This window comes from Canis aureus, chromosome 26, assembly GCF_053574225.1.
Source record: "Canis aureus isolate CA01 chromosome 26, VMU_Caureus_v.1.0, whole genome shotgun sequence".
NCBI classification, from domain to species: Eukaryota; Metazoa; Chordata; class Mammalia; order Carnivora; family Canidae; genus Canis; species Canis aureus.
In genome coordinates this window covers 37962294-37983075 of record NC_135636.1, presented here as the reverse complement: position 1 = coordinate 37983075, position 20782 = coordinate 37962294, and the positions used below count along the sequence as shown (strand labels likewise).

At 42.8% G+C, this 20782-nt stretch overlaps 1 protein-coding gene across 4 annotated transcripts in view; it reads right to left on the bottom strand.

Moving 5' to 3' along the window:
* Nucleotides 1–961: 961 nt before the first annotated feature.
* The window catches only part of STK4 (serine/threonine kinase 4), an 87627-nt gene continuing 67806 nt past the window's right edge, over nt 962–20782 (bottom strand). For all 4 annotated transcript variants that reach the window (XM_077873311.1, XM_077873312.1, XM_077873313.1 and 1 more), the window contains exon 11: nt 962–4944. In XM_077873311.1, coding sequence (XP_077729437.1) covers nt 4786–4944 — 159 coding nt within the window. In that variant the 3' untranslated portion in view covers nt 962–4785. The remainder of the gene's footprint in view (nt 4945–20782) is intronic.

Here is a 20782-nt window from a genome sequence, read left to right as displayed (position 1 = left end):
GAGACCTCAGAGTCTGTGCGAAAAGGTAAGACCATCTAAAAGGCTCTGCCCCGAGTCTCACGTAGGAAGTGCTTGGTAGATGTGAGTTTACTTCACCTCCCCTTCCCTCCTTTTGGCCTCAGGTTCTCAATCTGAGCAACAGGGAACACCCGTCATCAGCGCTGGTAACAGGAAAGGAAGACACGCAGACTATTTCAGGGAGTGCGGTGAGTCAATCAGGCAACAAGAAACAAACCCCCACACCCAGAAAGGATGACAGAGTGGCATGACAGTTGGGCACACAGACTGTGGGACTATTGTATTAAACCCCAAAGGGCAACTTGACTCAAGAGCCTTATGCTGTTTGGTGTAATTTTATTCCTTCTCTGTTCTGGGGTAAACTTTAAGAGAACCCAGGGTCAGGTGAGGGAAGTATTTCTGGATAAGGATGGGCCCTATGAGGGCAGCTTTCCTCTGAATGCTGGGCCGCAGGTGGCCCAGCTTCATGCAACAAGAGACAGGGATGAAGGACACCAAGATGGCCACTCTCACACTGGACCCTCTGCAATAGGCTGCTCATGCTGTCACTTCTTGCCCTCTCCAGACCTGGCCCTCCTGCACTCATTTTTAAGTTCAGGATGTATTCCCTCCTCCAGCAAAGCTTTGTGGGACATGCCAGCAGGGTTGATGGTCACTCCTCCTCCTGTGTCCATGGCCCATGGACTTCCTTCTCCCAAAGGTGCTTGACCAGCTCCCCACCTGGTCTGCAAGAACCATGTCTGGTTCATCTTTATATCCCTGACAACCAGCTCAGTACCTGGCACACAGGAGGCATCAGCAAAAGTTTTCTCCCTATCCTATCCCTTTCTTCCCCGGCTTTGGATTCTAGAATCAACACACCACAAAGTCAGCATCACAGAGCTTCACAACATGATTATCCAGGCTATAGAGGGAGGATCTCATTTTTAAAAAGAAGAAAGTCTTGGGTTCCAAAGGACAGTTTATTTAAAACAAAGGTGACCACGTGTAGGAAGGAGGGAGAACAATTCTAACATAAAAACACACAGGAAGCACCTCAAATTTTAAAAAAATGGGGGGTGCAGGGAGGAAGCTATGTCTCCTACATATACAAACTGCTGACCTCGATTGATTATTTACATCCAAACTTTATAAAATAGCATTTCAAGTCAGCACTTAAGCCAGTGTTATTAGTTTTTATTACAAAAAGTTAAAGCTACAAACTTCACATTTTTAAGTTGTACATCAGCAACAGCATTTAAGCTTTTTCCAAGTTGGTTCGAGTGAAAGCTGGTGGAAGAGATTTTTTTTTTTTTCCTCTAGAAACAAAAAAGAACAGAATCCAAATACAATGAATACAATCCTGATGGAAATACACAGTGTGTAAGAAAGGATGGGATGGGAGGCTGAGGAGCTCCAATTCTTAGAGGCAACGTGGTATGCTGGAAAGGGCACTGGAATAAGAATCAGAAGACCTGCATTTGAATCCGAGCTCCACCATATTTTAGTTGCATGGCCTTGAGCAACAGACTTTATCCCTCTGAGCCTCAGTTTCCTTATCTGTAAAATGAGGACAATAATACCTATATCTCCCAGAACTATTAAGTTTTAATAGATACAGCGCTATTCAGATTATCTACTGAATGAGCTTTGGTGTTTTGTATCTTAAAGGGAATTTGTCCATTTTATTTAAATTGTTGAATTTATTAGCATAGTTGTTCAAGACATTTTCCATAGTCCTTTAATATCTGTAGGAGCTATAATGATGTCTCCTCTCTCATTCCTGAAATTGGTAAGAGCTACTGAAATTTGAATGGTGTAATAAACCTCTGGCATTTGGCAGGTGCTAAAGGTTTCCTGGATCAGAATACACAGTAGTCTCAAGGGGTTAAGGCTACAGCTCTTAAGTTGCTTCTGACTATTGGTCTAGGTAGCTAGCCAGCCAGCCAGCCAAACATTCATTCATCCATCTATCCATCCAGTTGGTGGCTGGGAGAAGGGACAAAGGAAAAAGCAAGGGAAATCTGCTTCAAAATTACTGATGAGGAAGCAATCAAGATATTCTTAGAGAATTTGAGATTTTTTTTTTTAAAGATACAATTAGGTGTGGGTCATTATTTCTTAAAAAGAGAGAACAGATGAGGGGAACAGCATTCCCTAGGAGCTTAAGTCACAGATGCCAACACTCAGGGCTCAAAGAAAGCACGCTGACCTATGCTGGAGTTAGCATTCAAGGGGAAAACAACTAGGACTTGCCCCGCTGCCTTTCTGTCACCAAGAAACAAATGCACCTTGTCAGGAAATGGACCTGGTCCAAAGAAATTGACTTTTGGCCTGAGGGCTTTGTCTAGCTAGACTGGTGAGCAGTGTCCTTTGCTAGAACAAAATAAACTCCAGATCAAGATTCAGGACCCAAGAATATTTATGGGGAAAAACCGAAACCTTCTTTTACTTGGATCTAGCTTAGGAAGGAAGAAATGGGCAATTCCCCTCCTGTCTGGCCAAGTGCAAAGTCCTCTCTATAATGAAAGAGGTTGAGGCAGGCCTGTTCGCGAGCACAGTATATGGTGTGGTGGAAAGCACGCTCCATGCTGAGGTTGGTGACACTCACTTGGCTGTCACACTTGATTACTAACTCGGACGTTTCCCAACCTAAAAATGCCAGCTGGAGTTATTTATTCTGTGCAAGAAAAGGTGGTCCCTTCATTTTAAAGACTTGTGGTCTTCCTTTTAAGTCAGTAAATACTTGGTCCCATGTGGTGATGCTATGAGTCCTGACTCTGTCACTTACTAGCTGTATTGCCTTGGGAAATACATGGTCTTTCGCTCTCTCAACTGATTTCTTCATCTATGAAATGGAGATAAAATACTTAACTTAGAAGTTCTTGTGAAGTTTGGATCTGACATATATAAAAAGCCCACCTAGCTCAGTGCCTGGCATATACTCAGTGGTCGACACCTGCTAGCTGCCATTGGTTATTCCAGTGGGATCTTCCAACTGTCTTCTGTTCTATCTGCCACATAACTGCCTAACTGGCCAAACCCTGCAGACCAACCACTGCCTCTTACACTTTTTAAAACTTGCTTTTATTGCAAAGAACAGAATCTGGCCAGAGAAGAGGGACGTTCCCTGCCACTCCATTGATTCCCAGGTTTGGGAAGCAAAAGCAATTATGGAGTCAAATTACACTATCCTTATGGAGTCAAATTACATTATCCTTACAGATCTTTATTATTAAAAAATAAGCAGACATCTGCCTTTCCTGTCTTCTATTTGCTGTGGACTACATGACATGTGGCCATGAGCCAGTGCCACAGAAGGATGGTTCAGCCCTCTGATCTGCCTGCGGCCCTAGGTTGCCCGCGTGGTGTGGTCTGCTGTCCGGCCAAGGCTGCAGAGCTCGTGGACCAGCCAAACCTGAACCTGGCTTCCCTAGGGGGTCTCCACTGAGGAGACCAGGCAAGAGCAAGTTTCCCTTGGTAGGGTGCCCTGGGACTACTTAACCCAAATGGCAGAGCTTTCTCCCCTCGGGGAAGGGAATGCTTGGATCAGCGGCCCAGGAGTGAGGAGTTCTGGTCCAGTCCCAGCTCTTGCTTCAATTTGCTTTGTGATTTTGACACTCTGTCACTTCCCCTCTCTGAGGCTTGGTCAGGCCTGATGATGCCTGTGGTCCCTTCCAGCTCTGACATTCTGCGGGGCTGGATGGAGCCTCCTGGAGAACAGATCTTAGTCTGATATTTGTGTCCTTTCCAGACCCCTCAGCAGTAAAATAAAAAAAGAAAATAGTCACATACTGGAAAATGATCACAAAAGCTATGCCCTCTACCCCGTCTGTAAGGAATGTGGAGCAAAATGCCCCTGTGCGATCTTCACATGAACAATGAGAACTCTGAAAACATTTCTCCTTCTGCGGACTGCACACAGCCCCGTGTTTGTGGAGAGGTCCTGGCAGGCCCATCCCCACACTGGGTCATGTCTCCTCTTAAGGCACTGGGCAGTATCTGTGCTGTGACTGCAGGCGGTTGGGAGAGTGCAGATGGGTGAAAGGCATTGAAGCCACAAGGGGCAGTTTGCAAAGAGGATACCAGACTTCTCCTGGGACTTGAGAAGTATACACAAACTCTCAAGGCTTTTCCTCGGACATGGTCCATAGCTCCAGAAGCCAGAGATGACCCACACAAGGCTGAATCCATGGGAAAGAACTGGCCCAAACCAAATTTTTAAGTGCAGCCCTGCAAAAGAGTGAGGTTGGTTCTTGGGAGCTGAGTGACCCCAAGAGCCTCCCGGTGCCCCTGCCCTCGTGTCCCACAGTACCATAATCTTACAGAAAAGAGGCCAACTGTTTAAAACTGTACCTGTACAGAGATGCCACCACACTCAGTGGGGAATCCAGTTATAATTTATATATATGTGCATATTTATATATTTTTAAAAAGTCTTCCAGAAAGAACCTTTGAAAGCTATTGGGAGAAGAAAGACAAACAACATTTAACACTTTCCCAGCTATCACTCATCCTAGAGTCTCTGGTTCCTGGGGTTTAAAACTCTGAGTTTAAAAGCGCCGATACGAATCCTTTGAAAAACATAACTGACCAATTTAAATCCATACACGAGGCGGCACACTGATGGCAGGCAGCCCTTCCCACTGGCGCACGTCCTGAGTTCGCGAAGGTGAAGGTGCTGTGGGGAAACAACGGGGCAGACGTGTCGGCCAACAAGCCGAGTGGCGAGCAGCCCGGGTTCACCGGAGGCCTGCTGTGCGGGCGGGCCTCCTGGCCGGGCCTCCCTCAAAAGTTCTGCTGCCGCCGCTTCTTAGCCTCGATGGCGTCCAGGATCGGCTGCCTCTTGGACTGGTACTTTTGCCGGATCTCTTCAATCTCTTGCTCCATCATGGGGTCAAGGGCCAGGAGCCTCTTCTGAAGGTCCTCCACCGTCCAACTTTTAAGCTAGAAGAAGGGGAAAGTACGGTCATGACAAAGCCCAGGTCAGCGCAGAGCCAGGAAGCCCAGCCTGTCCGGGCACCCAGAAGGGAAGGCTCTGTGCTCGGACCCAGTCTGGGGTGGCCGTAGCCAGAGAGTGATAATTCATTCACAGTGTGCCCCAAACTCTCTGGAGACAATTTATCCCTGGACAAGTTCTAAGTGCTAATCTCTTCTTCTTCCTCTTCTTCTTCTTCTTCTTTTTTTTTTTTTAATCTCTTCAATTTACTCAGCCATAACCAAGAACTTAACTAGTAATACTTTCATCTCTCTAACTTTTCAATGAATTGCATATTGATGCATTGTTAGGACATTAAAATAACAGCCACTTGGTGTACACAAAATAATCTTTGCCCTAGTTCTTGTCCCCCCCATAAGATGAGCCTCTGGATGGTGACTGTGTCTCTGTCTACATACTGTACCAGGGAGAGTGGCTGCTCACTAAGGATCAGATGCTACCCCTCTCCACGCACCTCTACCCCCAGTGTCTTGGGCACTGCCACACTGATCATCATTAACATTTATCGGGAATCATACACCAGCCACTTCTTGAAGTGCTTCATATGGATTACCTACACAAGTGTCTGGAGAATAGAGATGCAAGCCGTGGGAGGGATAGTTAGAAACCTCTGAGATTAAGGGTCCGTCATCCAGAGGGTACAAGAGGACATGATATATAAACTAGTAGCGAATGCTAGTGCTAACATAGTGCTTTCTATGTGCCACTCAGTGCTCTACATACGTCTGTTCATTTAATTCTTGTAACAACCCTATGATTTGCATATATTATTATTATCCCCATGTTACAGATAAACGAGCCAAGGAAGAGGGTGGTAAAGTAACTTGCCCAGTGTCTCGTGGTTAGTAAGTGGCAAAATCAATATTCAATTCCAGGCAGTGAAGCTCCAAAGTTCATGCTCTTACCTGGTACCACAGAAGAGCAGAGTAGCAAAGCCCAGGTTTGAGAACCAACTTAATCTGTAGTTAAAACATGGCTCTGCCTCTTGCAATGCTCTGAGACTCAGGCAAGTCACCTATCTCTCACCCATCCTCACCTTCAGAAATGGGACAGCCATGCCTCATCATGCTTATTATTAGAATTAAATGATATCATGTCTGTAAAGATACTGGCACAGTGCCTGGTGCTTAAGAATGCAGTGTATGTTACAACCCTCTCTCTTTACCAGAGCCCAGAAGTGTTATTCATGTTCAACCTGTGTCTGCAGCTGTGGAGCATGTGGTTTCACTGCTGTATGTATGGAGTATCACTGAATCCAAGCAAACCCAGTTCTGGCTGGCACGGGTGGGAATGAAAGCCCACATTATCCACAATGGGTGGTGATTAATTCCGTGAGCTTATAACCAGTTTAATAGGTGCAGTGTTCCAAGAACTCAAAGGCTTACTCAAGTCTTCAGAGAGATTTATGGAATCACCATGTCCCTCAGCCCCTTCCTGAGGCCCCCACAGGGAAGTGGTGTATGAAGGAGGTGAAGGAGTCTCTTTCTGTCCACCCTTCCTTTCCAGGGTGGGGTGTGACCAAGTGTGAGGGGCTACAGTGGCCTCCCCAGGAATGGTTTAGTACCTGTCGCCACAGGAATTTGCCTTGGCCTGCTTCAGGGAGGTGGTCTGAAAAGCGTAACAGTTCAAGACGAAAGGCTCTTTGTGATGTGAGAATGTAGAGCCTAGAGTGGGGGGATGCTGGAAAGCTGCGTTGGTAAAACCACATCTCGTTTCCAGCCTGTGGTTTCAGACCAGCTGGAGGGTGTTCTGGGTCCCGGGACTCTCCAAAGAGCAATGCTTGCCTTATTTTTGGCCTTTTCAGTTTCTTCTCCAAAAAGAAACTGCCCCAAACCTAATACCAAGTGTTACTGGTAGTTGGGGTATTAATCTTTAGGATTCCAGATCGTTCATCCATAGTGGCTGTTCAACCCTAGACAAGTGACTACACCTCTGAGCCTCAGTGTCCTCCTCAGGAGATGAGACCCCAGTTCCACCATTCTTGGGCTCTCATGAGGATCAGATGAGTTAATGGGTATGACGTCTGTAGCACAGAATGGCATGCCTTTCACGGACAGTAAACATTCCATAAATTACAGTTATCACCACAGTTATTAATAACTGCTACTCTTGCTGTTATTAACACTAGTTATTATTAATATTTTGAAAAGTCTGTAATTAATTTCCCATAAACAAATTGTTCCTGTAACCCCTGATCTAAGCCAGAATCAAACAAGTAAAAAAGAAAATATGCTACTCTATTTTGGGCTAACAATGCCTTAGGGTTGGCATTTTCCCACAGCATCCATTAATTTATTTATAGTCAAACAAAAATACTTTTCATCCATCCATCCATCCATCCATCCATCCATCCATCCATCCAATATTCACTGAACAACTACCAGGGGCCAGACACTGTCCAGGGCACACAGGATACTTCAGTGAAAAAACCCAAAACCCCAAATCACTGCCTTTGTGAAGCTTACATTTCAGTGAGGCGAGACAGAGACCTGAGAATGAACACCGTAAACCAGAGGATTGCTCTTCCGTGAGAGGGTGACAGGGGACAGGGAAGAAAAAGCACAGTAGAGGAAGGGGAGGTGGGAATTGGGGGACTTGCTCTTCATCATCCATCAGGATGAAACATCAACTGTGGGATGAAGACATCAAAGTTGGGGAAGTGGTCCTGGCTTCAGACAAACCACCCTGCCCCCTAGGCCTCTGTTTCCCCACTTGGAAGAGAAGGCTGCCGAGATGACCTCAAGTCTTGTTAGACTCAGTGTTTCTCTCTGGAGGACCCACAGATCATGAGCACCAGCATCACCGGTTTAAAGTTCACAGTTGTGAGCGACTCAATCACCATCATTCAAGCTACTCGAGTGTTTCGTGTCATTCCTCAAGTCTGATGAGACTGCTTCTACATCCTCGTTCTTGTTTTTCTCACAGCAAAACCCTCACAAAGTAATTGCTGCCTGTCTCCGGTCAAGGCTTCTAGGTTTCCAATTTCTCTGCAGTCCTTCTGCCCTTGATCTAATCTGGAGGCACCAGGCACCCTTGCTTGCTCTCCACCACCTTCACACTGATTTCCTTGCCCTCAGGCCTTGGGCTTAAGTTACACCTGACCCATTAAAACACAGCCAGCCAGTCACCGCTAATGCCTCAGTCACACCCCAGATATGGATTTTTCTGAAAACAAGCTCACAGAATGGTTTTGTGGCGCCAAAAGTAGCATCTCACCTTCCTGGTCCTTGGTGGCATAAATAAATTTCAGGTGGGTATCTCACAGTAGAGTAACTGTGGTTCTCCAGTTCTGCTGCAGCCAGCATCTTAGAGGAGCAAACACTCCCCCAGTGGAGCTCGAGCTGCTGACAGCAGCTGCAGGACAGTCCCCTAGCATTTACACATCCTCTCTATACTGTGACACCCATAGGGACATCTCTAGACCAGCATTCTCCTCGCAACTCCAGGTTCCCACATCCAGGGCAGATCCTACTTTATATTTCAGTCCCAGATCGGCTCAGGGAAATCCGGCACCTTAATCCAACCAAAACAAAACTCTCAAGTCCCAGCCCACCCTCACCCCTAAACCCGGTCTTCCCCATCTTGGGAGTGATAGCACCCTCCTGCCAGGTGCACAAAATCATCCCTGACCCTTCCCTCCCCTCAGCGGTCCCTGCCCATATCCCGTCCTTCAATCTCATCTCTATCTAACTCAATCCAGGCCACCTGCATTTCATAGCCACAAGCATAAGTAAAAATACAGAAATTAACTAGATCACTCCCCCCCCCTCATGTTTCCTGTTGCACTTGGAATCAAAGTGCACACCAGCACTACAGGTATCCAATAGCACACCAGGGCTACAAAGGCCCCCCATCTCTAGCCCCACTGTCCCCTTGGACGTCATCACCCACCACTCTCCCCTCTGCTCACACTTTCTAGCCACCGTTAACTTCAAATTCTCAGACAAGCCACACTTTTTCTGGTCTCAAGGGCTACACAGTTACTGATCCTCTGCCTGGATGGCTCGTCCCCCTTTCTTCCTTATGTTTTAGGCCTTAGCTCAGAGGGCAACTCCTCAGAGAATTGAGCAAGCCTTCCCTGAGCATCTTCCCTCAAAAGGTTGCCTCCCTGACACGTCGAGTTCTCTATCTCAGCCCCTCATTTATTTCCTTCTTTTACTTGTGTCTTTTACTGGGACGAAAGTTCTATGAGGGAGGTTACTTGGTCTTGTTCACTATACTGCAAATCATACTGGTTGAAGGAATGAATAAATTGCCCTTTGTTTCCAGTCAAATAACAATGGAAGCCACTGATACTTCTAGCTTCCCGAGCGCCACCATATGCAACAGGGCTCCAGGCAAGGTGCTGTGGGGACCCAGGGTGGAACAGGGAGTGAGTTCTGCCCTCAGAGGGCTTCTATTCCTCTCAACATTCTTTTGAAATTGAAGGAAGTCTCTGCTCCCTTGATTCCCACTTCTGTGTTTGATACTGGATGATAAGAAGCAAGTCGCCAACCATGGCTTAGTCATCTCTGACGGGCATGTCCATTTTAATTTTTTATTCCAATAAAAAAGAACTATTGCTCTGGAAAGAATGAGATGATCAAAAGAAGACATGATCCTTCTGGATGAGACAACATGCCAAGACCAGAGTCACAGGCTAATCCTTAATGAAGTTGGGTTATGCTGAAGAGAACAGACCAAGCACAGGGATTTTTTTGCTCTCTTCCCGGGAGAGGTCACAGAAGGGAGGAGAAACTAAAATAAGCCTCTTAACCATGGTTATTTAGAATCCTCCAACCACTTGGATGCTAATCAACACATCAGTCTTGAGTATATGGACAAGGATGGGCTCTGAATCTGACAGTACAGGTGCTGTGTGGCTGTAGGCATTCACTACTATCTAACACACGCCTCGCCTCGACTCCACTCACTGTTACCTTTCGCCCTGTCTGATGTCTGTCCAATGTCTGAGCAAGCAAAGGCAACAATGTATGTGCAGTGCAGGTGAGATTTCTCTGCAAGGCTGTGGTCTCTGGAAAGTGGGCACTTTTTCAGCCTGAACTTCAGCCGGATACAATGCTGTCTCACTATGAGATGCTATACTTAGACACGGAGGCAAGACGTTCATTACTGGCGTGTGTGCCATGCGTCTGGCACTGAGTGAAGCAGGTGTCTGCAAAAATCAACTCATCTGGAAGGTAGATATTATTCCTGTCCTCCCTTTACAAGTGAAGTAAACAATGATAAGAGTGAGAAAGTAACTTGCCCAAAGTGATACAGCAAGGAACTGGAAAAGACTGTAACCCCCATCCCCAAGGGTTTCTGGAAACAGGCCTGTGTTAGTGATAAACACAGGAAGATGGGAAGAATCACGAATTTGGCTGGTATTACATATATCAGATGGCCCTCGCATTCAAAAGTGCCACTGCGGGCAATAATGGTGACTTCAGGCAAGTCACCTGACCTCTCTGTGATCAGGTTTCCTCATCTGTAAAATGGGGATGGTACTGTCTACTTTGTTGTCTTTCCTCAAGTAAACCTGCACAAGGGCCTACTATGTGCCAGGCACTGCAGCTGAGGGGCAGTGACCCAATTCAAGGCTACCAAACAGTATTCAGATGGAATCAACCAACTTTCCCAGCCACTTGCCTGGGCCAGGAGCTCCACTGGGCAACATGAATGTAAAAGGCAGTATATGTTGGAGAAGCAGCAAGGTTTTAGGCAAGAGCGCTGGCTCTGAGTCACATGGACCTGGGTCCCACTGTAGCTCTGCTCTTGGGGGCTCTTCCCTTGGGCAAGTCACCTAATATGTGCCTCACTTTCCTCATTTTTCAATGGAGGACAACAGGATTTATCCAACAGGGGAAGTTGTGACATCCAGAGGTGCTGGTAAAGTCTATAACATAGTGTCTGGTGCACACCAAAATGAACGTGGTTCAGTGGGAGCTACCACCTTAAATTCTTTTTGGGAAAATGTTTAAGTAACATAAATGTTAATATAATGTTTAAGTAATACAGCTGCTGCTGTAGGAACTGAGCCTGATGGGCTCACAATATGGTATAGGACACATACCACAAATACAGAGGGGCCTCTGGTGAACTCTGTGTGAGAAACCCAAAATCAGATGAATCTGGCTTGTTTCCTCTGGGCCAGACCACAGCACAATCCTCAGATTCCCAGCATTATGGATTCCCAGCATTATGAATATATGAGTACAGAAGGCTAATGGGAACTGGTTTCTTCTCAAATAGCCACGATAACTCTGAAATTCCGAATTACATTAAGTTCAAGCAGCCTGGAGAACAAGTGGGAAGATCCAGCTGAAGTTTCATTACAAGAAGTAACTCATGGGCATTAGAGTGACAATTAGCCTATCATGCATGAGCGGAGTCAAGATGCACTAAACACAAGGCCCACAATGAACAAACGGGTCTGGCCCATAGCCAAGGTACAGGGTTCAAAGTTCTGCTCCTCTGTTGCTAGAAACTCACCTCAGAAGTCTATTGCACTAGTAGCGTTATGCAATGTCCCCCAAAAACCATCAGAGAGACTTGACAAAGCTTTTAAGGACAAGCCTCAAATCTGTACACACTATACTTGCGCATTCATAATTCTGCATCCATTATTACAACCAGTCTCTCAAACACATCATCCATTCTAGACAGGTGAGTCAGGCTGATGCCCTGTCACAGGTGATGTTTTTATAGTCGCCCAGAATGAGGAAAGAACACACCTTTGGAATTTAGCAAGACGACGGGGAAGCTTGAGAGAGCTGAACAATGCCACCAAAATGTCATTCCATAACTTCAACACCAGCCACTAGAAGGTCAGCGAAAGTGCAATAGGGAAAATGTACTAAGGTCAGTCAAAAGCATCTAAGGTGTTGCTTTAGTTCCACTGATGTGAATCTGTCTCTATCTAGCCATGTGGATTCTAGACCAGGGAGAGGGGAGTTAGTCAGATGCTCAGGTGATGCGGTAATCTCTCAGCAGATGAGTGAGAAGGTAGCCAAGCAGAGAAGCAAGCAAGCTGACAATCATATATCAACTCTTGCAGGTGAAGTAAGTACTAGGCCACTCAATTTCAAAAGATCTTGCTGTTTAAATGAATCTTGTGGGAAATTTCCTCTGATTCAAATTATGGTCATGCCAAATCATGCTTGCATCAGCCCCTTGTAAAATCTTTCTAATGCAAAAACCTAGTATTAATGCTTATTTCGATCCCACTTTGAGTTTATGATTACTTTCATGGAATCAACCCATGGAATTGTTATCAGAACTTCCACGTTCTCAATCCACGGAACTGTTCACCAGAATTCCAACCAAAGAAAACATGGCTGCATGTATTTAAGATATTTACCAGAAGGACTGGAATGAAGCGCAGACCTTAAGCCTGGGTAAAACAAAGAAATCTGACTCCACACAGGCCCCTGATGTAATGACACAAGCTTTGACATGGCTCAGGAGACTAGCTTCAAACAACCTGATGGCCGCACAGGGAGCCTCCCGCCCACAGGGCGCAGTGCAGGGCACATGTGCGTGTTTGTGGGTGTGCAGGATGCACTCTAATATATGGTATAAACAAAAGAACAAAAAGCAAAAGTTTTTTTTTTAATAATGGGGTTTCACTATAATACAAAGTTCATAAGGTTTATATTTGCATATTATGTTTTTGTGATTCATCAAAAATCATCCTTCAATTTACATGACAAAATTAATTTCTGAGGTAGTACTTTTGCATGCTTAGATTTACTCCAATTCTGTTCTGCCATGAACTTTCACAACTTACCCTGAAAATCACAATGCTCCTGCTTTTGTTGTTGTTTTTGTTCTGAGAGTTTTATAACAGTAAGTTTTGACCAACCCCAGCTTTTCTCCCCTATCATCATGCCTCTGGCTTTCCACAGCAAGAACTCATAAGGAGCTTTCATATCTCAAATACCGAAGAATAATGGCTCTTAAGAGGCACTGCATTGCTGCTCCCTACCATTATATATTTAATTATAAAGATGTAGGGAGTACCTGTTCAGTGTCAGACACATGTACCAGGCCTGGCTGGGGCAGGAGCAGGGATGATAGAGGTGGGGGTGAGTAAAGGTGTGTGTGTGTGCGGGGGGCAGAAAGCATACAGCAGGATCCCTGTACACTAGACGTGGAGCAAAGTGAGGTCGGCAAATCCTGAAAACAAGCTACAGTCTATGGTGTTATTAAGTGACTCATGATTGCTAACAGTAATCAGGGCTGCTTTAATTGAGTGCTATGTACTCAGCACTTTACATGCATTATTTCTGTAATTTTCAGAACAGTCCACAAAATAAGTAGTAGTATCCCCTTTTAGCGATGTGGAAACTGAGACTTAGAGAAATACAGGAATTTGCTCAGTAAGTAAACGGTGGAGTTAAGCTATGTGCTGTAGTATGTCTAATGGCAAAGCCTTAGCCAACCTTGTGTCAAGGAAGCAAGAAAGAATCCTCATGGTCAGTCTCTGAGAGAAAGGCCTTGCCTTTTTTAAAAACATATGCATTTATAGTGCAAAGAAGGAGCACTCATTCTAATTTAGGACAAAGTCTGAATTGTCGAATATTTTTAAATGACATGCAAATCTTGTTTCAAATATCTATTGCATTTGAAATACAGAGGATTGATAAAATTAGGTTAAGTAAACAAAAACATTTATGAGTTCATATCTCATATTACTAATAGCTACTCAGAATTCCTTCAGGCACTGTATTTTTTCACACCTCGATGTGTCCGCTGAATATAATCCTGTCTTCAGTTAAGGGAATGCCCATTTAACCTTCCAATCCAGTCCAAGCTCTAACTCTTCCCTCTTCCCAACTACCTTTTCCTTTCCCTAAAGTGGGAGCTATTTAAGAGCACAAACTACATCTAATATATTTTCAGAGAGTCAGGCCAGCAGAAAAGAGTTCTCAATAAATATTTAATAAAGAAACATATCCCTAATCTTTATTTGAAAATTATAACTGACTTTTTATTCGGTTCCCTCAAGAAGCTTTGGAAATATGTAATCAATAAATAAACCTAAAAGTATAATATAAGTTTGTTAAATAAGGCTATGTCAATCACTCCAAACTGACCCATGCATGCCAAAATCAAAATGAATAGCACATCCAGTGTCATGATTAAAATAAAGCCATAAATAAATAAATAAATAAATAAATAAATAAATAAATAAATAAATAAATAAATAAAAAGCTACAAGGGAAAATGGACATAAAAATTCACTCTGGTCTTTGTTGTTGATAATACTCTTTAAGAAAAATTCTATTTTAAGAGCAGCTCTACATTAGTTTATAAATTTCACACTGAAGGAAACTAAAGTGTGAGAGGAAAACTTTCAGGAGGTTACTAAACACCTAATCTAGAATAATGGTAAATGTCTAAAGGAGGTGGAGTATAAGAACAGAGCAGAATGTGATGCTCCTGATATCTGAAAGCAGTAATGGGAGACATCCAACCTATCATCATTCTTGTGAGGATATTAATCTTTCAAAAGGTATGAAAACCTAAAACACAAACTGTGCCAATTATTAATGTAGCTTAATAATTCAGGAAAAGAGCTAGCTGGTCACCTAAGACTCCCTGCAAGCTGTGCCTCTGTATACTTCCTTGGGCTGGAAATTTCCAAGATAACAAAAAGGCCAAGCCTTCTTCTCTCATCTTGCCAAATGAAAGAAGCCCAAAGAATCCCAAGCAAAATGAAAGCTAAAATACAAATTGATCTCACTTCATTTAATACAGGCAGTCTTAAAAGGTATCTCAGACTAAAAAAGATCCAATTTAAATACACCAAAAGAACAAAACGTTTATGGAAAAATGGTTGAGAATGCACCAAAGCTCTCTGAGGAAGCTACTTGCAGGCCTGAATTTTTACATTTTGGGCTTTCTGATGCAGGAAGACTTGTAAGTGAACAGTGCTCAATTTCTGGAAAGTATATAAAACTCTGTAAGCCCTACTGCCGAGTACTCCCATGTAATGAAGTGTCAGAGATTTACAACCTAAATATCCAAAAAGAAATATTCTCTCAATATCCCTCAAGAAAAAAAGAATTCTACAACAAAGGCAGACTAGTTCTATCTGCAAAGCATGTCACAATCCTTCTGTAATGGCCATCAAGTCTTGGAGACCTGAACCCCCTGCAGTATCAGAAATATAAATAAGGTTAGAGGGGTAGGGATGTGTGTGTGTGTGTTTGTGTGTGTGTGCATGCGCGTGCACACACGACACTTTCAATTCTGGCAAAACCACGTAACTACTAAATAAAAATTTGTATTTTTCTGATTTACGACTGTCTACAAAAGATGGCTTTATTCCTTATTCTATAAAAGCATTAATATGTATACGTTCTTGGTATTTTGAGATGGCCCTTTATTCTTTTCAACAAGTATTTAATTGGGAATGGATAATCAAATGTGCTTTAATGTACGCCATGGTAATACTTTTCACATGTGTATAAATTCACAAACCAGAAAAAACTCTTTGTAAAGACCATGTGTCCTAGTTTTTTGGTTCAAAAAGGATGATCACCATATTCCCAGTATTAGCTCATTTAAGCTCAGAGTTAAAAACACTTAGCTTTTAAAAAACAACAAAATAACACTAAGGTTTTCTGGTATGAAACTTAATCTAAAATTTTATACTAAATTTTTCTATAATAAGCAAGCACCATGAAGAAAGAAACTGCCTCCAACCTCAGGTCTGACCAAAAATTTCAATCTAGAATGATCATGAAGGGGGAGAACCATGATGTGTGTGGTAATATACCATGATTAATAAGATATATATAAACTTTTTCTTCGTAAGTTTCCCTTGGGCATGCTCCCTGAGCCCTAGGGAACCACACAAAGTTTCCCTAGACCTTAGAATTACTCTTTCATCATAAGCAATCATTCCTTGTATTAAACTGCCCTTGGTTAACTTACTTTGTGGCTTCTGTCGCCTGACTGGCCCCAGACTGCTACAGGGGGAAGGGCGGCAATGAGTACACATGAGCGCAGGCTTGCCCACTAATGGAAAAACTTCCAAAATGCCAAACCCCAAATAAAAATTTAAATGTAAAAAATGCCCAGACAACCTCAAATGCAGAATAGTTTTGAGTATTTAACAGCCCAAGTGCAGAATTAAAATACTCCCGACTTGCTCCCACTGAAAACTGTATTACTGGGGAATAGACAAATTGTGGTTTATCCACACAATGAAAACTCCACAGTAATCAAAAGGAACCAGTCCATATACAGTAACATAGATGAACCTCACAACAGTATGCTAAATTGACAGCCCAAACACAGAAGGCAGTATTCTGCGTGATTCCATTCATTTGGCACTGTAAGAAAGGAGACAATCAGGACAAAAACCGAGCATGAGGAAACTTTCAGGGTGATGTAAATGTTCTAGATCTTCTTTATGGTGGTGTCTATACAATTGTATTTATCAAAACTCATAAAATGGTCCACTACAAAGGGGGCAAATTTTATGGTATGTAAATGAAGCCTCAATAATCCTGACTTTACAAAACAAAAAAAAACTACATATCAAAAACTGTGGAACGTGTTTAAAGTAATACTTAGAGGGAATTTTATAGCCTTACATGCATATACTAGAAGAGACAGATGATTAACGACTGACAAACTTAACTGTCCAACTAAAGAAGGAAAAACATCCAGAATAAACTCACAGAAAGAAGATAAAGAACATAAAGCCAATGCCCAACAGCACAGACAATTAAACCAAATATGGTGGTTCTTTCAAATGACTACAAAAAAGGAGAAAATCTCTGCTAAAATTAATTTTTAAAAAAGGAGAAGAGGGACGCATGGCTGGCTCAGTGGTTAAGCACGACTGCCTTCCGCTCAGGGCGTGATCCTGGAGTCCTGGGATCGAGTCCCACATTGGGCTCCCTGCATCGAGCCTGCTTCTTTCTCCCTCTGCCTATGTTTCTGCCTCTTTCTTTCTGTGTCTCTCATGAATAAATAAATAAAATCTTAAAAAGGAAGAAAAAACAAATATTGGGAATAAAAAGCAAGTTGGAATTACAGATACTACAAATTTTAATATCCAAAACTTTGCCAAAGAATGAAAAAACTTAGATGAAATCAGGGTTTCTAGGGGGGAAAAAGTGACTAGATTTATCTAGAATAAAACCATAAAGACCACAGACTAAGAAATCTGGACCACAAGGACAAAGTGGGAGGAGCTGAACTGTTCACCGGGTACACTGAGATGAAAGAGCCACAGAAGATGAAACAATCTTTGCAAATACACGCAACCATGAATTACTGTGCAAAGATGCTGCCCTACAAGCAGGACAAACACATTCATTCCCAGAACTTGAGGTTCTGACCCCAACGCAACCACGGAGATACTTCCCAGAACTTCCTCCTAGGAAAGAATGGGGAAACTTCCAGGGGCCAGAGATAATTGTTTGCATACCCACCTCCCTTCCTTAGAATTAGAACACTGGTCTTCCCAATGAACCAAGAAAGCATAAAGAAAGGTAGGACAAATAGTATGCCTTGTCAAGAGGGGCCAGCAGAAGCCCTGCTGGTACTGCCTGGTGTGGAATGCAGGATTTAAGGGCTTTGTTGTCAATGACAATAGTAATAATAACCGTAACAATAATTAAGCCAGTGTTTGAAAAAATACTATTATTAGCTAGTCACTACATTAAGCACTCTTCTCATAATCTCATTTGATCTTAAATAAATCTACAACTATAATTATTAATCTGTTCTATAGTTGGGGAATTTGAGGTTTGCAGAATTCCATAATTTGACATTACACAGTCAGCAAGGGGCAAAGACCAAAACTGAATCTGGTTCTGTCAGACCTTAGATGATATTCTTAATGGAATATCATCCACTATCTACTATTGGTCACATGCTTTTCCCCTCAAGGTCTGAATTATAGAGAGAATAAAGCACAAAGCTACCATCAAAGCAAAACTGAATACAGAGAATACCCAAGATTTCTTTGCTTGCCTTGGTAACAATGATTTAGCATGAAGACTGGCAAGGACTCAAGTCACCATAATACCAAGTGGTTATTCTTGCTTTGTCTACCTGTAAAATGGAAAAGTCCGATAATCCCAACTGATTGTAAAAGTCTCTGTGAGAAATAATCAAAATAAACACATGGGTAGAAGATCCCGAGACAAATTTTGGCGCAAAATAAAAAAACACAGATCTTCAAGCAGAGCTTTGGAGGTGGACTACTTCTCCACTGTGGAATTCCTTCTTCTCAGAAATGACCAGACCTGGTCAAGAAAACGTTGGACAGTGCCTCTTGTTGGAGATGCAGCAGGAGCTGGCACACGTACTCTGTAAGGACCCTTTTGGCTCTGACAACCCATCATTCTCTGACTGAGACAGTGCTGGAACAGCTTACTGAGAGACAATGGCTTCAAGACACCTGTGCTTCTAGTGAAGCCACAGGGAATGGACCTCAGGACCTTGGTGCCAAGACACTACATGCAGGTCTTAGGATCCATTTCTGATCTTCCACTCAGCCACCTAAATCTAAATTCTTTCTTTTCACTGATCATCCTACCACTACCAAACTTGCAAAATGCACGGTCTGCACTCTGCTCACCATGTGATTGAGATAAAAATCCTCCTGTATTTTAACAGCAGAGAACAAGCAGCCATGAAGAACGAACTTTAAAGGACCAAGCTGCCAAGCAGCCACAAATCAAGCGGTCTCAAGCCAAACAAAAGAAAGGAAAAACAGTGTCAAGCTCACACCAGCTGATACCATTTATGCAGCCACCTGGGGTCACAAACCACCTTGCTTTCAGGGCCATTTCAATAACTGACTTTAAAACTAAGCTCAAATCAGCCAGCGTGATTCACCAGCAGAACCAGGCTGCTGTGACCTGAGACAAAGACGACATTCATTTGCCATGTGGTTTCTCAGAAAGCATATCTAAACAGCAGGTTTCCCTGGCAATGCTGGATACATACTTCTTTTTTAGACTGCTATTCTTGGCTGGTTTTCTGAAAATAAGAAGTACAAGATCTCATTATATTCCCAAGTACAAATGAATTCAGCCTTAACATACTTTAAATCCAGCTTTACAGGAAAAATAAGAAACTTGAAAGAAAAATAGTATACCTTGTCAAGAACAATTTAGGATAGTCTTCTTACCAGAAACTGCTCAGTATGATTACCCAGTAAAGATCTATTAACATGCAACTGGTGTTTATCCTGGCTACCTCTGGGGCATCCATCCATCCATCTACAGCACTGTAGATTTGGAGACCCCAGTACTAATGATGGTCTCCATTTATCTTTCCTCCAGTGCAGGATTATGAAAAGAAACTCACCAAAAAAAGATTAAAAAGCCAACAAGTATGGAGATACTCCAAAACAGAAAGGAAAGAGTCTGAGGGGACAGGGTCTCCTGTTTCAAATGCTTCCTGAAATCACACACTCAACAGACAAAATGACAAATGCGAACACAAAGCCTCCTAAACCTGTCACTGACAACAAGAAACCGGGCTTTGTAAAGCAGAATCACCTAAACGCAACCTAATTCCAATCAAAGAAGTTCCAAATATCAAACGCCAAATAAAAAGAGAAAAATTAAGTCAATCAAAAGAATACAATGTGGGAGATTATCATCAAAAGTGTCATAAAAAAGTGATAATTTTATAAATGTTTTCAATGATAAGTGGAAAAGTTTAAGATATGTTGAGAAAAAAAGCAAGATGCCATATTACCATACAGTATAATCTCAGCTGTGAAAAACAATATACAAGTATAAAAACCCAGAAGCAGCTCTGTTAAAATGTAAACTGATTCTTGTTAGGGGTCACAGAACTACAGGAGAAATTTTCTTTCCTGAGCTTTTCTTTAATTTCTAAACTTGCTGTAATAGGCATGTATTCTTTTTACACTAAGGGGGGGAAAAAGAGCATCGCCATCTCAAGAGGGCAAAGCAATACTACAAAAGAAGATGAAAAATAACATTTACCATGTGCTTCCTGTGGGCCAGGTACTGTCCTAAGAGCTTTGTGCACATCATCTCGCATGATATTCACAACAGTCCCACAGTAGAGACAGGTGTGATTTTCATCCATTTTTGACAGGTATGGAAACAGCGTTAGCTGGGTGACATAACAGGTGCAAAAGATGGGATATGGTGCCTAATGACGCTGGTGGTTTCAAAAACTCTGTATACTGCCTGTCAACCACAATCACAGAATCTGCCTCCCTGCCTGCAATCTGAACCTAAAAACAAGCATCAATGATAAAATCTACTTTAAAAGAAATTACAATAATTTAGGAGAATAGGATTACAAAAGAGCAATCTGCCCAGATAGATAGTAAAATAAATTTTTAAACTACTGAAAGCACCTCTAATGAAAGCTGTAAGGAGAATCTATGTGACAGAGCAACCCATCACTGTAGGGGGAAATATACCAGCCCAACAAATCCAAGCCACAGCTAAACTCCACAGTACAAGAAGAGAAAGCTAGGACTATCTGCCAAAGAAAGACTTCTGATATCTAGTCATCAAACTGCCAAGGGGAAAAAAAAAAAAAAAAGCATTTGAAAGATACAATTAGTAGGACTTGAAAAAACAGGATCTGAATTTGCCCTTCCCTCCAAAACACTCCTCAGCAACAAGAGGCATTGACCATTGGAGGCTAGAGAATAGAAAGAAACTTAAGCATTATACTTGATGCCAAATTATATAACCTACAACCAGTTCAGGAGGACCCCCTGACTCTTTTCTCAGTCCAACACTGAAGCCCTTGTGGTTAGAAATAATCAATTTTGCT